Here is a 17,620-nt window from a genome sequence, read left to right as displayed (position 1 = left end):
AATTAAAAGGTACAACATATATTTTGCGCGGCATGTCATCTCGCCAGTAGGAAGTAGCAACAGGAAGCGTGCGATTGGGTTTTGGCAAGTCACGTCTTGCAAATGATGGCTTAAATCACACAGTGCTACAAAGGGGAGTAGAAAATGGAAACCCTGTAATCCATGGCTGCATTCATAGCAAACAGAAACAGAAATGGCATAAGCATGATGGCACAATAGTAAGGCTTCTATAAAAAAGGAAGACACTTAGAAAGACAGATAACTCACATATAGATATTGCACTTTTCAAAGCATTACCACAGGCAGAACAAAGCAATGTTTCCAGAGATGGCCTGCCTGGGCCTGAAAATATTCGTTGGAAAGATGAAATATTTTGGAAAAAGAAATGTGGAAGATATAGAGATAAACGTTAACACTGTCCTTCCAGATCAATGCCCACTTGTTTTGCATGTCCTAGCTTGCTCTTTAAGCAACTGCTACTGACTGGGGGACATGTCTATTTTAATGTAAATGTGGATTTGTTATTTTTGGGGTGAATTCCTATTATTCCTAGGGATAACTACTGGAAACAAATACATGTCCGGGGGATGTTGCAACTGCGAAGAATTCGGTGCGAGATTCAGGTGTGTTATGCTAGTAGCGGCTAATGTAGCCTCGAGCCATGAGCCATTTAACCCTTGTGTGGTTAAATGTTCATATTTTTGTTCCTAATGTTCCCACCACATCATTAAGCTTTTGAATCCGTACGGTCATAACAATTTATATAAAAATACTTAGCGCTCAATTAAATATTATGTGTAGCGGGGGTGTACCGTGCGCGGTCATTGAAAATAAGTTATTTTTATGTTCTTTACAGAAAATGAGCCAAGGCCAATGAGTTTGAGTTAGAAGACTTAATAAATAACATAATTTTTCTTTTAGCTAAACATTGAAAACGGGTCCCACAGACCCAAACAACACACCAGGGCGAAGACTTTAGAAAGACATTTGTTAAAACTGATATTTTCACAGTAAATGCCATTAATGATTCTTTTTCTATATTAACACCTGTATTGATCTTGATGTAAATTCCGTCACATTTGCTGAACAAGGCCCTGCAGTGGAGACGCCTATAGGTGGATTAACCCCTTCATGCGCCTGCATTCACGCTAACAAGGGAAGCTCTGACCAGGGCTAGCACTGGGCCAGACCCAGCCCTGACCACAGCTATGCGCTTGTTTGTTCAGCTAACCTGCCCAGAGCTAAACACAGACAGCGATAGAGGAGGGATGGTAACTACCTTTTACTGGAATTAAGGAGTCAGATACACAGACTCTCGGATACACATTTAAGATATCGTCAACGAATGCTGTGACGATTAAGATAAGACAAGCAGAGGCTTTGGAACTAGGGTTTGATCAGAGAAGTTGACAGAAAAAAGGAATAGAATGTGATGAGTTTATGTGCAAAAGCCGAGAAAGCGAGTAACTTTCCATGCATAAAAAAGAAACTCTAAACTGTTCTTTCATATAAAATTCATTTTCACAAAATCATGACCCCAAATCCTTCCTAACACACACACACACACACACATTTCTATAACAATAAATACTGTATGCACTGACATACATAAATAAATGCCGTCCAGAGAAGTGAATGAGTCAGCTGTGTTCAGTGTCACAGTTAGCACATTCACCTGTATACCACCCATGCGAGAGGAAAACCTGCTCCTCGGGAGAGTGACTTTAATGTATGGCTCATTAGTTCTCAAAAGAACAAGCCATGGGAGTCACTTTAACTTAAGTGGGCACCGCTGGGATGCTGGTGAGGCATATTACACCAACTCAACGATGACATGTAACACGATGAAAAAACTGAAAGTCAATCAAACAAACACAAAGTCATTTTTTTTAGGTAATGAATGGCAATCAGGTGAATAAAAAATAAATATTGAATTTCTAACTGAACCCAAAGCCCCGGCAGAAAGGACCTGTCTTTAAAGACAGCTAATGCGTCACATCTTTCAACATTGTGGGAACAAGCCATCTGCATTCTGTTCTGCATACTGTTAAAACAAAACACCGTGTTCTCACTAGTACGCACACAGACAAATATGACACACGCTTTGTAGATTAAAGCACAAACTGTCGGTCTTTTCTTTTCAGGAAAAAATTGGGTTGCATTTTTAAAGTTCATTCTCCACGGCTGTTATTGTCGGAGTGTCAAAGTGACAAGTCAGTGCTTGTGACTCCAGGCCGCGATGACAATTGTCCATGGCAACCAAAAAGTGCAAAATGATTATCACTAATGAAAAAGTCTAAATAGGATGTGAAAGGAAAACCATCACAACTATCACACATCCATGGCACTGATGTTAATCCTCTTGTCTCCGCCCCTCATCGAGTCCGGAGGTACTCTGGCGTGGAGTAGTTAAAGAGCAGGAAGTCCATTCGATACAGGTTGAACAGTTTCTTCTGATAAAAAGGACTGATGTGCTTAAAAAAGCGGGCTGCCATGTTGCCATCAGTCCTGGTGCTTTTACCAGACGTTGGAAATTGAAGTGTCCCCTCCACTCCAGCCAACCTGAGCACAGCCTGTGCATCTGGCTCCAAAGTCTCGTACTTCCCCACTACATCGTAGTGGATCAGGCAGGGGTGGCAGAGGGCGTGCACCCGCTCCCAGTGCTCGTTAAAAGGTTCCTCCCGTTGGGTCCGAGGGTCCACGAGGTACTGGACAAACTCCAGGAAAGAAACGTCGTTCCCTTTCTCCAGTGCTTCAGGCTCCGGGTCGGGACGGTGCCGGCGGATGATCTTGGTTCCGTAGCGCTTGTGGAAAGCGGTGTTGTAGCTACGGGTGAACTTGTTACGATAGGCGGACACCAGGCGCTCGAAGGGCTCCCGCACAAAGATAAACTTGAGGTAGCTGCGAAGGCGTTGGTTGATCTCGGGGACTGAGAACTCGGAGAGTGTGCGGAGGTTGCCTGCCACATGGGCCTCATTTGCCGGGATGGAAAGGGGGTCGGTGTACCGGCCCCCGCTGCTGAGGACCATAAGGACACGCTTCCAATTGGTGCAGGCTACCTGGAAGTGATACAAGATGGGAAGATTCTCTTTCAAGCCAAAACACACATTCAAACATCTAAAAAAAAAGAAAAAGTGAGCACTCAAGTCTTTATATACAATGCTACAAACTTTCATCTCAACAGTTCTATAAAAATATCAAGTGAGTAGGATTTTAATAACTCTTTATACTAAATCTTATACTTAATCCTAATATAACCAACCTTGGGTACGTAGCAGTAAATAAGGCTGTGTTTATCATCCACAATGAGGTGTTTGAGATCTTCCGGTGAAAGCACTTGGCGCTTCCTGGTGTGGCTCAGACACGCCTGCTCCAACAGCTCCCTGCGACCGTGGAGGGACTTCTGAGCTGCCAACAGCTCCAGCTGCTTGTGAAGATGTGATCAGGACGATGCAGGGCCAATTAAAGAGGGCCCCAATGGGTGAGTGGGAGAAGAAGAAGCAGAAATAGAAAAAAACATTTTCAAAAAATACATTAAAAATGCCGACAAGGTGGGGCGGTCTCTGGCTCACCCAGTAAGAGCATTCGCCCCAAGTTGGCTGAGTCATGCATCATGTGTGGACTAGCCATGATCTGGCAAAGCAAGACTATCACAAGACAGATTCAGGTTGATCAGGTTCAATATTTTGAGTATATTTCTCCTTCAGCTTAATATTATTTACAGAAAACAGCAGTTAGCAGTTTTTTGAGGTTTTGGGTGTCTACTACCTCCTCAGCTCAATATTCGGAAGATATTTGAATATTTAAATGCTCTGCTATGTTTACCAGGTGGTACCTAACTGCGTCTGCTGTTTGGTGCGGAGTAGGTAGTGTACAGTGGTTTTCCACAGCTGCCTGTTTTGGCAAAAAACTTTCTGGGTTGGACATCTCAACAGTGAGCTAAAAACCGCTAATGATCAGAAAAGAATCAGCTTTGGAAGCTTAATGTGCTAACTGTAGGCCTACACTTAGGTCCAAGAACAGTGAGGTGGAAACAGACATACAGCTAATGACCAAGGATGGAACAGATGCCACTAGCATTGCTAAAAGCTAACATTGCTAAACGCTAACTGTTGCGTTTGTGAGGGTCTATCTTAGTTTTAATATTAATTCTGTACAAATGCCAGAAATTAGCCAAAAGGCTCATTTTCATCTGAGGTCCCTGGCCAAAGGTTAAAATAGGCTCCCTAAAAAGCAATGATATGAGCCCAACATAAAACAAAAAAATATGTATATAAATACACCAGATAAAATCTCATTGCATTATTGTCTTGTATAACAACTTACTACCTAAACAACATTTCGTTATCGTTTCAAAAAACATAAATCTGTACTTCTGTTGCAGACTGAAAACTCACCTGTTCAAGCTGTGTCTTGGCCCATGAAAAGATGAAAAAGAAGAAGAGATGTAGCACTTAAAGCAGTTCTGCTTACAGTATCTGTTGATTTTGATGTACTTGCAATTTTTGGGTCGTATCTTCATGGCTCAATGCACTTATTGTTGGTCACTTTGGATAAAAGCGTGGATTAAATGAATGTAATGTTTCTTGTGTTCTCACCTGGTCTCCATTGTAGAGGGTCTGCAGTGGACTTCTCCTGCTTTTCCCTGGTCTGCTGTCAGTCTTCACACCAGGTTCTATAGTTAGAAAGACACATCAAAAATCCATGTGATGACCAGGTGCTGCTCGCCACATTTATTGATTGCCTAATTAGCAACAAAAATATATTATGCTTTAACAAAAGAATTCTACTTCTATTCTCTTTCCATTGCTCTAATTTATTTCTCACTTTTTCACTAGATTACTGTGAAAATGTGAAATGGGTAACATTGTGGTCGTTCCGTGACATGTTGCCTGTGTGTTATATGTCAAACCAAAGAACATGTCCAGACATGTTTTTTACTGCAGGGGCATTGTTAACATGATCACCACTGATTTCAGTCTGACGACCACACCGGTTTTAATTTTTTTCATATGTAGGTCACTTAAGAGAGACACTCTTATTTTGCAATGAGTCATGTATTTGCAGAGGTTTAAATCACACATTAAAGATGTCTATACATACAGAGTATGGGAAAGGTCAGCCCGAGCCAACTTTCCAACCCTCCTCTGGTTCTGCCTTTTTCATTTATAGATTTCGTACTGTAGGAACAGTGTGTTCCTTCTAAACTCTCTCTGTAACTCTTAAATAAGTTACACATGGCCCTTTTAGGTCTCCCTTTGCACTCGCTGCAATTTCTTTTACTTTATCCTTTTTTAATTTCAATGTTAACCCTCAGTTATCTATCCACAGCCAATAAAGTGGAGGACACAATACAAAACCAAAAAGATTTGGAGAACGCACACTACCATCCACCTGACCAGCTACCAACATCTTTAGATTACACAACCAAACAATGAAAAATATGCATCACTGGTGAGCGGTGGGTTAGAACTACGCATGGCTGCATAACGTGTATTTGTAGTGATGGAGTTGGTGGAGGCTCTGCTAGTTTTAGGAAGTTAAAATATCCCGTTGGAGACCTTGCTATCATCTTTCCTCCCTCCTCCAGCCTCTATAAACACATCTGTCTTCTCCTTCCAACCCCCACTCCTCTCCTGCTCCACCCCCCTCAGGCCTGATCGCAGTCAGTGTTTGGGTCTGCAGCTAACGGTACTAAGCAAGAAAAGTGATTTGTTTTGCACATGTGGCTCAACAATGCATAGAGCTTTACATCTTACAAAAAGCTGGAATGAGAAGGAGGTGGAGGGAGGTGGGGAATGTGTTTCACGATATTAGCATAAGGGAATCTTTTTGAAAGTATACCTAAAGAACAATGGGGTAAATGCCATACCATCATATGGAAAGCGTATCAGTTAGAGAAAAAAAGCAAGTTGTAGGGATATGCTATGCAAGTATGGAACCCAGAAGCAGACAGAGTCTTATTCTCTCCCACTGTTTCTCTTGTTTCTGCTGAGTTTACATTAGGCAAAAAAGACTGAAATGTCACTGTTCTGAAATGTTACACAAATGTAATAAATCTGTGTCAGCTTGGGAATCAAGTCTCTATGAAACAAACACATCAACCACTACTGTTTAAAAGCTATTGTGCAAGATTAAAAGAAAACTGTAAATCATATTAACTTCCTTCCATTTTGAGGAAGCAGAAAACCAAAAAAGGAGAACAGCTGCTGTACTGAGGAAATTTAGAAAAACATGTAGTATAAAAAGGATCTGAGATAGACGGTGAGACAGATACTGCCTTGATTAAGCCTCTCCCTGTCCCTCCTCTCTGCCTGAGCTCACATGGATCATCAAAATCCTCAACTTCCTCTGGGTAAAACTGTGCCACATCATCTTATCACGCAGAGATAGACATCTAGTCGAGCTGAACCATGGACATGCAAAACTCACATCTTAGGTACACGCACACACACAGTTACATCAAATGTACATGCAATATGAAGTATATGAAGTGTATGCATATATGATAACATGTTCTGCACAGCACTAAGAGTCAAATATACAATGTTAGGGTGTAATGTTGAGGAGAAAGGAGAAGTTTAAAGAAGCCACAGAAACAGCACACTGCATCCCAGAGGGTTGACACATACTGTGAAACATCATCATGCATAGAAATTAGTCTAAACTCCAGGTAGTACTTAAAATAATGGTAGAGTGTCTAATCTCTCAGTCAACCGCACTGCAGTTCACATCATAAGCCGCCTTCAGGGCGCTTCCTCAGGAAACTAGGAAGTAGGTCAAGAGACACTTGTGTGCCCATATTATTTGGTTTATTGTCTGTTTTCAAGTACAAACACAGCATGCATACTGGGAAACATGTGATTCATACTGATATTTCAAGGGTAAAAACAGCAAAAAGGGCAAAGTACTGTACATAAAGAGCTAATTAGTCAACTAAAATGTTTTGAGTCATAAAACTTGATTAGTCTGTAAACTTATTCAAAAAGGTCAGAAAAGACTGTGTGCATGAAGTACATAAGTTAATAAATTAAACATTCTATATGCGTGTGCCCTAAAATGGTACAGGTTGTATGTCAATAAGAATCGTTATGATGGCGAGAAGTGGTTCATGAAATGTGAGTGGCATATTGTTTAGAAGTGCCATAAGACAGGAGAACGGCAGCGCAATATCAGCCGCTTTGAGATCTCGGCATCACCTCGCATTATTACACCACCATGCCGACTCTCAGTGGTTATGCACATGCTTGTTGATTAAATGATATTCATTTTTTTAATTTCTTAGCATAGCCACATTGGTCCATATTAAAATGTATCAACAGCAGTTGGATGGCTTTCCATGACATTTTGTACAGACATGCATTGTCCCCTGAGCATGAAGCCTACTAACCTGAAGCCAAATGGTTTGTTACACAGAACCATCTAAGAAGCCGCCATTGGAAACTATTCGGGAAAGGGCAGGCACCTTCAAAAATGACCTGGCAGATGATTGGATGAACCATCTGTCTATCAAGTCCGCCACTGTTGTTTTGAACAAACATTCACGGCCATCACACCCACTTAAACCCCGCCAGTAGCTCCTTACCGGACGCTGATTGGTCAACAAGCGGTTACTTTAGACACAAACCCATTTGGTTGGAGCCTGACAAGATGGATTTTTGTGATATGTGATTTCATGATATGTGATATTGCGAGAATTCAGCTGCTGTGCACGGGAAGAAGCCTACTGACTTTGAGGATCAAAATCTGACTTTGCCCAAAACATTTTGCCAAGACCAAATGACATTCACATCAACTTTAGCCGTCCTTTGTGTTTAGTGCTGCTTTGCTAATATTAACATGCTGACATGCTAAACTAAGATGGTAACCGTGGTAAACATTACACTAGCGATGTTAGCATTTGGCTCAAAGTCCCTCTGTGCTTGAGTAGAGCCTCACAGAACCATTAACATAACATAATTATTGACACAGCCTCTCAATGTGTGAGGGTTTATATGAATGTGAACATGTAAGCCTGTTGAAGGGAGGATGGTGTCCCTGTTTCTTGCTCTGCCTTAAAGGAATGTTGGCTTTTTTCTGACATGTCACTTAATTTGTGGATCTGAAACCTCCTCTAAAATCTAGCTAAATTCCTTCTACAGATCCGTTCTCCTATTTAAAGGCTATATAAAAGGTCTCTATGTCCGTCTATTTAGCTTCTCTCTGCCATTTTTTAGTCTTTATTATTACATTAATGTTGGCTTTTAGTCAGACTGTTTCCTTTTTCCATTTTATTAATGTTAATTAATGTTGATCTATACAACACCTTGTAACCATGGTTTTGAAAGGTGCTTTACTTACTTACTTACTGGCACCACAAAACATCAGCCCCCCAAGATGTTCTCTTCCTTTAGCAGTGCACTGCTTTTGTTGTATACACATAGTTAAACTCAGAAATGCTTTCCTTATCCTTTATAATGCATCAAAGCCTTCACCTGCACTCACACGGTCAATGTGTTCTCTGTTCAATGGAAAAGTACATTCAGAGGCTACTTCAAACATCAGAAAAACCACATGTGTTTCTGTAACGTTCTATCACATGCACCAGAAACCACCACTTCCTCTCAGGACCCAGGAAATGACAAAATGCTCACAGTTGAAGAGCAGAAGAGGCCGCAGTCTTACTACACACACACAAACAGTCTCATGTTGAACCTGGGTCTGTCTGGCTTAACAGCCTGTCAGGATGTTATATTCACAGACAAACACGGTTCCATTACGCCTTCTAATCAGACGGCACTGTAGCATTATAAACAGACAACACCATCTTATAAACAGACAGCACCATCTTATAAACAGACAGCACTATCTTATGACTAACAGTTGACAGCAAGTCAGTGACTAACTTTGTTAAGAAGTATACTACAATGTGTACTGTGTGTGTGTGTGTGTGTGTGTGTGTGTGTGTGTGTGTGGCGGGGGGGGGGCGCATCACCTTAGTAATAAAAAAAAGGAATCTGTTCTTATCTGAGCTTCCTTTTTGTTGAACACCTTCTTCCCCTCTGAGATCATGAATAATAGCAAAAAAGGATTCTGTGGCATCAATAATGTAATTAATTACTTACAGAGGTACAAGTACACTAAATTGCACTGAAATGAAGGCCTGTCTTTATGAGGGCTACATAATGGAAGTTTCCATGAGCAGAGCCTCCTTTGATTGAGTTATATATAGTATGTTTCACTGTACAACTGAAAGTGAAAATAAGATATCACAAATAATAACAGAAGGCAGGAAGAGACAATCATGAGTAACAGGGCTGCCATAATTTCTGTGTTTGTTTTGTTTAGTGTTGCTGAATTCAAAGGTGTTACACCATCCACATCCTCAGAGCTGCATATGGTGGTAATTAGACCAACAACATGAAGTGACTTTACGATCAGTGATATCCTTTGTAGAGGGGCAGGGAGTTCCTTTCAATCTCACGCTTACCCTCGTTATGTTCACTTGCACAGTTCCTGCAACAGATGTATGGATTATGTTACTAAATCAACCAGCTAATTTCTCACTTCAGAAAATATGTCAGAGTTCAGACTGATCTGAAATATATCAGCAGCCCCTCTGTTCCTCCTGAACTTTAAAAGGCTTCAGTTTGATGGACTATGAGTTCACTTAGTCTGAAGGTAGAGAGGCTCCCCTCAGTTGGTGAGGCCTTAACAAATTATTCACCCCTGTATGTATAATCAGCATGCATGTCAGAGCCAGGATATAGAACAAGCCAAAGGGGATAAAGCTGGGTGATATGGCAAAGCAATTTATTATAATTTCTTTTTTTGTTTCAGCCGATACAATAGTCCCAGTAGTAGATTCTGAACTATAAAAGTGAAAATAATACTCCAAAATGAAATAAAAATCTTTATTGTTGTCAGAATAAATCCAGTATAAATGTGTACTGCATCAATCTTGGGTCAGTTATGCTAAGCGGTTAAAATATTTCATTTTCAACCAATTTGTCTTTTGTCTTTAAAAAAGCAACAGAATGTATGATGTGTGTAGGCAAAAGCACATTGTAATGCTACAGTTTGTTGCTAGAGGTGTTCCTGTGAGAGCCTTGCAACTCGTTTCAGGGAATGAGTGGTAATTGCTGGTAACAGTGTAAGCGGCCTCATCCACCCTTTGGCCAGACTATTAAGCTGTTGCTTCCTCTTGTTGGTGAGCTGCAAGCTCCGCTTCTGCTGTTTTGCTTTTGTTGGGTCTTTTTTTTGGGACGTGTTCCTATTTCCCAGTGTATTGTTTGTTAATTGTTTAAACAAAATAAAAAATAGTTGATATACAAAACAAACAAAAAAAAGCTATGGATGCTAAAGTATGCTGTCTACTCCTAAAGGACTGCCATATCAGTGTATTATATCACTATACACAAACTAACACATTTTTTCATCATAGGAATGACAGAGAAGCTACAAATGGATCCCAGCTAACCTGTAACAGATCACATGACAATCACTACCAGTGCTACTAGTTTACAATAGAAGACCAGAGGCACAGTTTGACCAGACCATTAAGCACAGACACCACAACATCATGTTCAAAGACTTCAGCTCTTGTCTTTGCATAGAAATCCACTGTAGGCTTTAGTGCTTCCTTCATTCTGAAAAAGTCCTAAATGTAAGCGATTTTAAAAAGAGGGCAGTCAGAAGACTTAACGATTTACAAGATAGAACAAGTTAGGGAAATTAACAAATACTCTTTTGATACATCACACAGTGTGAGGCAGAAGAAATAGCCTGCAGGTGTAGCATGTGGTGTACAATGCGCTCTAAAGAGCTATCGGCATTGTGGGGGAAATTAAAGGCATCAGAACATTCTTTGTTTGTTTCACAACAGCTGCAGTGATGTCAAAGTCAGTTTATAAGTGGCGATGTGCATGGATGTGCATAAAGTGGCACTGGTGTGTGACAGGATTACACGCTGTGAGCATGAATGGGTGTGTGTGTGGCTGTGAAGAACCGGGTTTGTGGATAAATACATGTGCTAACAGTGTGTGTTTGTGTGTATGTGTGCCAACAGCAGGGTTAGGTAAAACTCTGTGTAGGCAAGACACATCAGAGCAGGCCTTGATGTCGCCTCTGTTTAGAGTTGTGAGGTGGAATCCATCACTGTCAGAAGAACCAGCAGAGTGGATTCTGCTTTTGTGAACTGAAGTGCCAGTGATATCAAAATCAATCTTCAAACACCTGTCATCCATCTGCGGCAATTTAGTCGTTTAATTCAGCTCAGATTTGATCAGTGTGTGTGACAAGAGTTGTGACAGAACACTCAAGGTCTAAAACAGCGGCATGGTGTAAAAGAGATCCACTGCTGTAAAATATGTTATTAAGCAGCTTGAGCAGATAAATTCCCTTTTGTCTCCTATAGCTGGGAAAGAGAGAGAAGAGTGTTCCCACCCTCTAGTATGTGAATCCACAAAGCCATGCCCAGCAAATGAAGTGGAAATATTGGAGAGGGTGAATGTAGAGCAAACAGCACCATGAACAGAGAATATGTTCATGGTTCAGAAATTATGAGTCTACCACGGGTAAACCTCAGACACAAGTCCTGGTTCTGCTCAGGGACATAATATGTCAGTTTAGTTTCCAAGCCATGACGCAAACAAAACATGACATCTCATGACAAGTACAACCATTTGGTGAGTGGACGGGTTAATTACGGAGTGACATGTTGCACTTCTTCAATTCAGTGGTACTATCTCTCCTGTTTTTAGCAAAATGTGATGATAAAAAATGGTTTCCTGTGTCAAGCAGCAGAGCTGAACACATTTTGAAATGAGCACTGTTTGCACATGTTTGGATTTCACTTTTTGTATCTTGTAAATGCTGACAAGTTCACTCCACCTTTGACAAGTACACACAATGCGCATCACCCTTTCCGTGCTGAGGTAAGATACTTGGCATCATAACACATGCTCGAGCGACACACACACACACAATGACACGGCTGAGTCAATGAAACCACATAAAAGCGAGTCTGAGAGGAAATAGAAACTGGGTGTTTATCTCTATTTTTGCTCTAATTACGATGTATCTAATAAGAGAGGCAGACTGGAAATAGCACGTGTCAGAGAATTTTCCCCAGTATGCCAAGAGCGGTTTTACACTGGTTTGAGGAAGAATTCTTTTTCTGGAAATCAAACAATGTGGGAAATGTTTCTAGAATCACTCAGCAAACAACATTTGCCAAAATGCAGCACAAGGTTCGCATCCAAATTTCATTGTTGAAACAGGGGACAAAGGGAGAGAATCACTTTTCAGATACAGAAAGATCCCAAAGGTCAATGTTTCTGGGCCCAAGATCGGACAGAGGGGCCAGTGATTACAGAGTGGATTTCCTCTTGCCCATCAGCTACGACTATGTCAACAGCGCAAAGCACAGCAATGATCAACATTCATGACTTTAAATCCATGCTCAGATTCTGCTGAAATGTGGACCGATCCTTTACCGGGTGAGCCAATACAACTGACACAGTGTGAATCCGTCAACATTATTATTTAAAAAAAATTCCCTAACCTGCCCTGCCTTGCAGCCTGGTATACAGTATGAGGAGCTGAAGGTTGTGCCAAACAGATTTTCCTTTTAACAAGAGAGAGTTTTAATATACTCCTTTGTCTGTTTTATTATGTATTTATTCTATTTGATTATGTATTCATTATTTGTCACCGGGGGAGCACAAACAGACAAAATTTGAAATGAAACAAAACTCTTTCAAGTCCAAGGTGTCGTCTTCTCATGTCTTATTTTGCAGTTCACTATCATAGAGGGAAAAGAAAACCGTCGCATTTTTACAGAATAATCAGAACCAGTAAATGGTTGATACTTTAGCCTTGTAGATTATTTTTTTCCCGTGGATTAACTCTAGATAAATTCAGTAATAATCGTTTCAGTTCTACAATCCAATATGGCTGCTGCCATTGTAAGTATTCAGCATGAAGTCAATACACAGCAAGTGTAAGTATTGACTTCAGCATGAAGTCAATACACAGCCATACATTATCAGCTTATGAAAGAAGTACTCCTGCAGCCTGTTGACCTCACCACAACAAACCACATGTTTTTTTTTGGAAGTCGCCCATTGATTCTGGTCCACACCAAGACTTCACCATACACTGTAAATTACATTAGTGTTGGTCATTTTGAACAGGTGATTTATGCTTATTAAAGTCAAAAGCGCGTCAAGCCATATTGCTAAAGTTAATGCACTCACACCATAAACCTGAAATAAAACTGTAGCACAGGTACAGTGAGCTACGGTATCTCATTTTAACAACAAAAAAACCTGAGGAAATGCTGTATCTGTATGAAATCACACTATCTTGCCCACAAAGGAACTACAATTTAAGCTCAAAACTAGGTGACATACACTATCTGGATCCAACCAAGTCAAAATCCTAAACAAATTAACAGTTAATAGAGCAACAAATCTGACATCACTTAACTAATGAGTTTATAATAGCACACTAGATGGGACTCATGTTTTCCTGAGTGCCAAAACGCAGGGTGTTGGCACAGGAAGATAGACAATAGAAGCACAGCTATAATATCCACTGTGCTTCCTGTCCGGTATTGAACAGTAAGCCTACTTAGGAGATGTGATTTCAAAGACAAGTGAACTAAAAACACGAGGGTTATTTCAAAATGACATCTAAAATGCCTGTGTTCAACTCACAAGTACAGGACATGCTTCATACGAAATGATTGTTGTAGCATAGTCTACGCAGTGGTGGCAAACTTTCTTTTTATTAGGGAGGGAGAGTTTGGTGTTAAATTAGTTTTGTGAAACCAATGAAACTGGCAAATGACAGAAATGAAACGGGGACAGTTACCACAGCAGCATAACGCCAACTCTCTCAAACAAGGGCTTATATCTCTATCAACAACAAGGCAACATTTCTGGAAGAAAACTCCCATTTCTCATCGTCTAGGCCTATATCCTGGTGGTTGGGTGAACATCAAGCCTCCACCATGCTAAATAATGCTGTCTGATCCCAGCAGTGCAGAAATCCCAACAGTATGTAAGGTTGGCGGATGGATAACAAACAATGAAAATCTATTTTAAAAACTACTGGTGTTTGACACCAAAAGGAAATGGATTATTGGCACATAATAATAGAGTTTGGGGTGTGACATCATGTCACGGTCAAATATTTCAATGAAGGGTCACAGCCTGTGATTTGTCTGAGGTGTTGAGATGACAGGTTTCACATTTAACCCTCATGTTGTCCTCGGGTCAAATTTGACCCATTTTCAGTTTTTTCATTACAAAACATGGGCTTTTGAAAAAAAGCTGAAAATGTCAACATTAGAAATGTCAAATAACTTTGGAAAAAAACATCAACAAAAAGCAACCGCAACATTGAAAAAGTGACAAAAATGTCAGAAAAAGCGATAACTTGTTTTCATGGTTGACGGAAAGACAACACAAGGGTTAAAAGTGATCTTCCAAAGGTCCTCCTGGATAACAGTTCATGTATTTTTCAATATAGATGGTTAAAAGACTGTGTGTGTGTGTGTGTGTGTGTGTGTGTGTGTGTGTGTGTGTGTGTGTGTGTATGTTTAGGATAGATAAAAATGTGCGATTAATTGCGAGTTACCTATGACGTTAATGCGATTAATCGCAATTAAATATTGTAATTGTTTGACAGCACTAGTATATACAGTACATATGTGTATATGTATAAATACAGATTTTATATATTTTCTTTTATTTTTATTTCATTTAACATATATTCTTATTTTTTTAGTTCTTCGTTATAAATGAAAACTCAATAAAGACATTGTTCAACAACAAAAAAGTCACCGTGGAGTTTTAATGTATTGTTACTGAAGTTTCTGCGGGTTATAAAACTGTATTCATCACTGAATCTATCATGATACCAGATGGAACGTTATACAGGAGGTTTTAACAGAAATGTAACAGAAAATGCTCCAGTCAGATTGAAAAGAGTAGAAGCATAAAATGAAAGAGTAGGGAAATAACCGGGTAGTAGGGAGCTATTAGGTATTAGGTGTTGGCTTTTTAACCGTCTCTAACTAGATACCCTGTAAATACGGAAGCCCTGAGCTTTGTTGACATCCTGTGAAAGAAGTCCTCTCTACTGTGGCTCCAACATGCTTCTCATGTGGCTTGCTGTCTGCTGGTAGGACTGTAAAGCAGACAAGCCTGAACAAGGCAGGCTATTAGGGTAATATACACCTAGTTGGTGGAGGGGGTCAAAGGGAGTGCTAATGTGTGTTGCTTGTAAGTTTAGCTACATGTGGCATGTGCATCTGTCACTGACCGTTATGCATCTAATGCATATGTGGTGGTCTATAGAAGGTGAGTTACTACTGTGGTTGTGAACTGTTCCATCATGGGGTGTGTGTGCCAAAGACAATCAGGTGAAGCTATGGGTTTATGATGCTTTTTAAGTTTGTACTATTTCTTAACCACTATATATTATTATTATTATTATACATTATATTATGACCCATATGACAAGTGCAGATTATTCAGTATGTGCCTTGACATGTTGATGTCAACATGCTGTGGAAAATCTCCCAGTTCACCTCAATACTTTTCTATCAAACAAAATCCACATTGATTGAGCCCCTTTGTTCTACAGTATCACCAAGGTTTGGCATTGGTTCCCCCCTTCTGCACCAGTCTCCTCCTCCTGTCTTCTTTACTATCCACATGGAAGGCCTTAATATTAAATGCTCTTCCACCCATCTCCTCTAAGCCCATGTGCCATTTTGCACAGACCAATCATCTCTACCTGTCTTTCTCTCTGACTCTCCTCTCCCTGGGAGTCTGCGGTCTCCTGTGGACCAATCTGCCTTCCATGTCTAGGAGGGCTCAGCCCAGGAAACAAAAGGGAGAGCAGAGGTAATAAGAGGAGAGGAGGGTTAAAGCAGAGGAATGCAGGAGGTCACTAGGAGGGGGGCTTTCAAAACATTGCACTGTTCACAGTGGGCTTATTCATACTTCATTTCATTCTCATTTCACTCTGTCTCTACACATGCCCTCTGTTTCACATACGTCGTGGAGTCACTCACAAAGACAGCTGTAACAGTGTTGCTAATTGTGTTAAGATTAGCCTACTCTAAGACCACACCGCTCTATTTGAAAGCCACTCTATTATCCACTAGTTATCACTCCAATAGTATTTGTATGTATCCTTCAGTGGTGTAGTCTAATGTATTGTAGTGGGTATACTGTAATGTATGCGTATGGGCCTACATATAGGCCTTTTGGGGATGGGGGGGGGCATGTCATAGTGGTGGGTCTGAGTGTCCTCCCCCTGGGGGAAATTGTGACCTTCTTTATTTCATGCATTCTGATATACTTGTATGCACCAATTAATGGTGGAAATACATTTATTTAGACTATGCAAAGAAGAAAAACTCAAATGACAATTCAAAAATCAAATATACAAATATATTTAAATATCAAAATTATAATGGAAATTATAATGGAAATTGCCATTGCTGCTTTTTAGGTGAAAATCTAGAGCTTTCTTAGAGGGTTATATTGCGTATACCTGCGTATCACGTAGACTACACCCCTGGTATCCCATAGGCTACTACCGTAATGTTCCTATAGCAGCTGATTTTTTGATAATCGTAAATCCAATGTGCCATTTTCACTGAATGAAACTCTACAACAAACTATAGTTATACTTTATTTGTGGCCACCGTATCTCTAACGTTAAAGCTTGCTTTTGTATTTAAAATACTATTGCGTTATATCAGCCAAATATTAGCCTAAAATAAGGTTAGTCAAGAAACAGAGAATGAGTCGGGGCTTACCTGCATTGGTGATGCTCTGAAAGTACAGCACGAGAACAAAGAGCGAGCCGAGGCACGTCGCCAGGAACAGGCGTCCTCCTCTGGGCACCCTCATCCTGAAGCCCGGCTCTGCTGGCGAGCCCTCGTCGCTGCCTCGACGCGGTTCATACGAAACCAGCCGGCGGAAGATGCGAGACTCCCTGAAGAATTAGGAGCCTGTTCATTAGTTGCGGGAGACGGAAAAAAAAAGCAAACAACAACATAAGAGCTCATTCAGGTATAAGGTTAGCAGTACAGTTGAACGACACAGCAATTAGCCGTTAATGTTGAAGTGAGTGGGACATCCAGAACCGCCTGCTCTGGTCCTTGGCGGATTTTTTTTAGATAACGCTAACTTTAAAATGATGACAAATTAAGCAAGGTCACCTTTGATGAAACATCTCATAATGCTGCGTTGATATGAAAAACCCTATAGCAAAATGAAAAGGTATGAAAAAAAACTGTTTGTCTTTCTCCTAAGCTGTAGTTGCTGGCGTTGTCTAGAGTTTGACGAAACTACACAAACTTATTCTTCGCCAAACATGGACGGGGCACCATGCCATGACGTCAGACCCACCTCTCTCTCTCTCTCTCTCTCCCTCTCTCTCTCTCTCTCTCTCTCTCTCTCTCTCTCTCCCCGGTTCATACAAGTGAGTCCGTTTGCATGTTGCCTTCGGGTACTGTCGGAAATATTGAATGTATAATGAGAAATTCGCCTTTTCTAACCTCAGCTTCCAGGTGTTGTGCACAGCATGTAAAATAGCCTACAATCAAAATGTG

At 40.6% G+C, this 17,620-nt stretch overlaps 1 protein-coding gene across 10 annotated transcripts; it reads right to left on the bottom strand.

Moving 5' to 3' along the window:
• Window positions 1-17,405, bottom strand: LOC116692352 (carbohydrate sulfotransferase 11). 10 transcript variants are annotated; one of them, XM_032520568.1, is made up of 6 exons: window positions 17,228-17,405; window positions 16,823-17,017; window positions 4,599-4,675; window positions 4,398-4,412; window positions 3,263-3,427; window positions 1-3,059 (listed from the first exon to the last, which is right to left on the bottom strand). In XM_032520568.1, exons 2-6 carry the CDS (start codon window positions 16,914-16,916, stop codon window positions 2,376-2,378), a joined length of 1,035 nt encoding a protein of 344 aa, XP_032376459.1. In that variant the 5' UTR covers window positions 16,917-17,017; window positions 17,228-17,405; the 3' UTR covers window positions 1-2,375. The 10 variants fall into 10 exon arrangements, with proteins under 10 accessions (XP_032376459.1, XP_032376460.1, XP_032376461.1 ...); XM_032520569.1 differs by having other exon boundaries at window positions 3,263-3,424; XM_032520570.1 differs by having other exon boundaries at window positions 4,398-4,406.
• Window positions 17,406-17,620: the final 215 nt, after the last annotated feature.

The sequence above is a fragment of the Etheostoma spectabile genome, chromosome 7 (genome assembly GCF_008692095.1).
Source record: "Etheostoma spectabile isolate EspeVRDwgs_2016 chromosome 7, UIUC_Espe_1.0, whole genome shotgun sequence".
NCBI lineage: Eukaryota > Metazoa > Chordata > Actinopteri > Perciformes > Percidae > Etheostoma > Etheostoma spectabile.
This window is presented reverse-complemented; position numbering and strand designations above follow the sequence as displayed.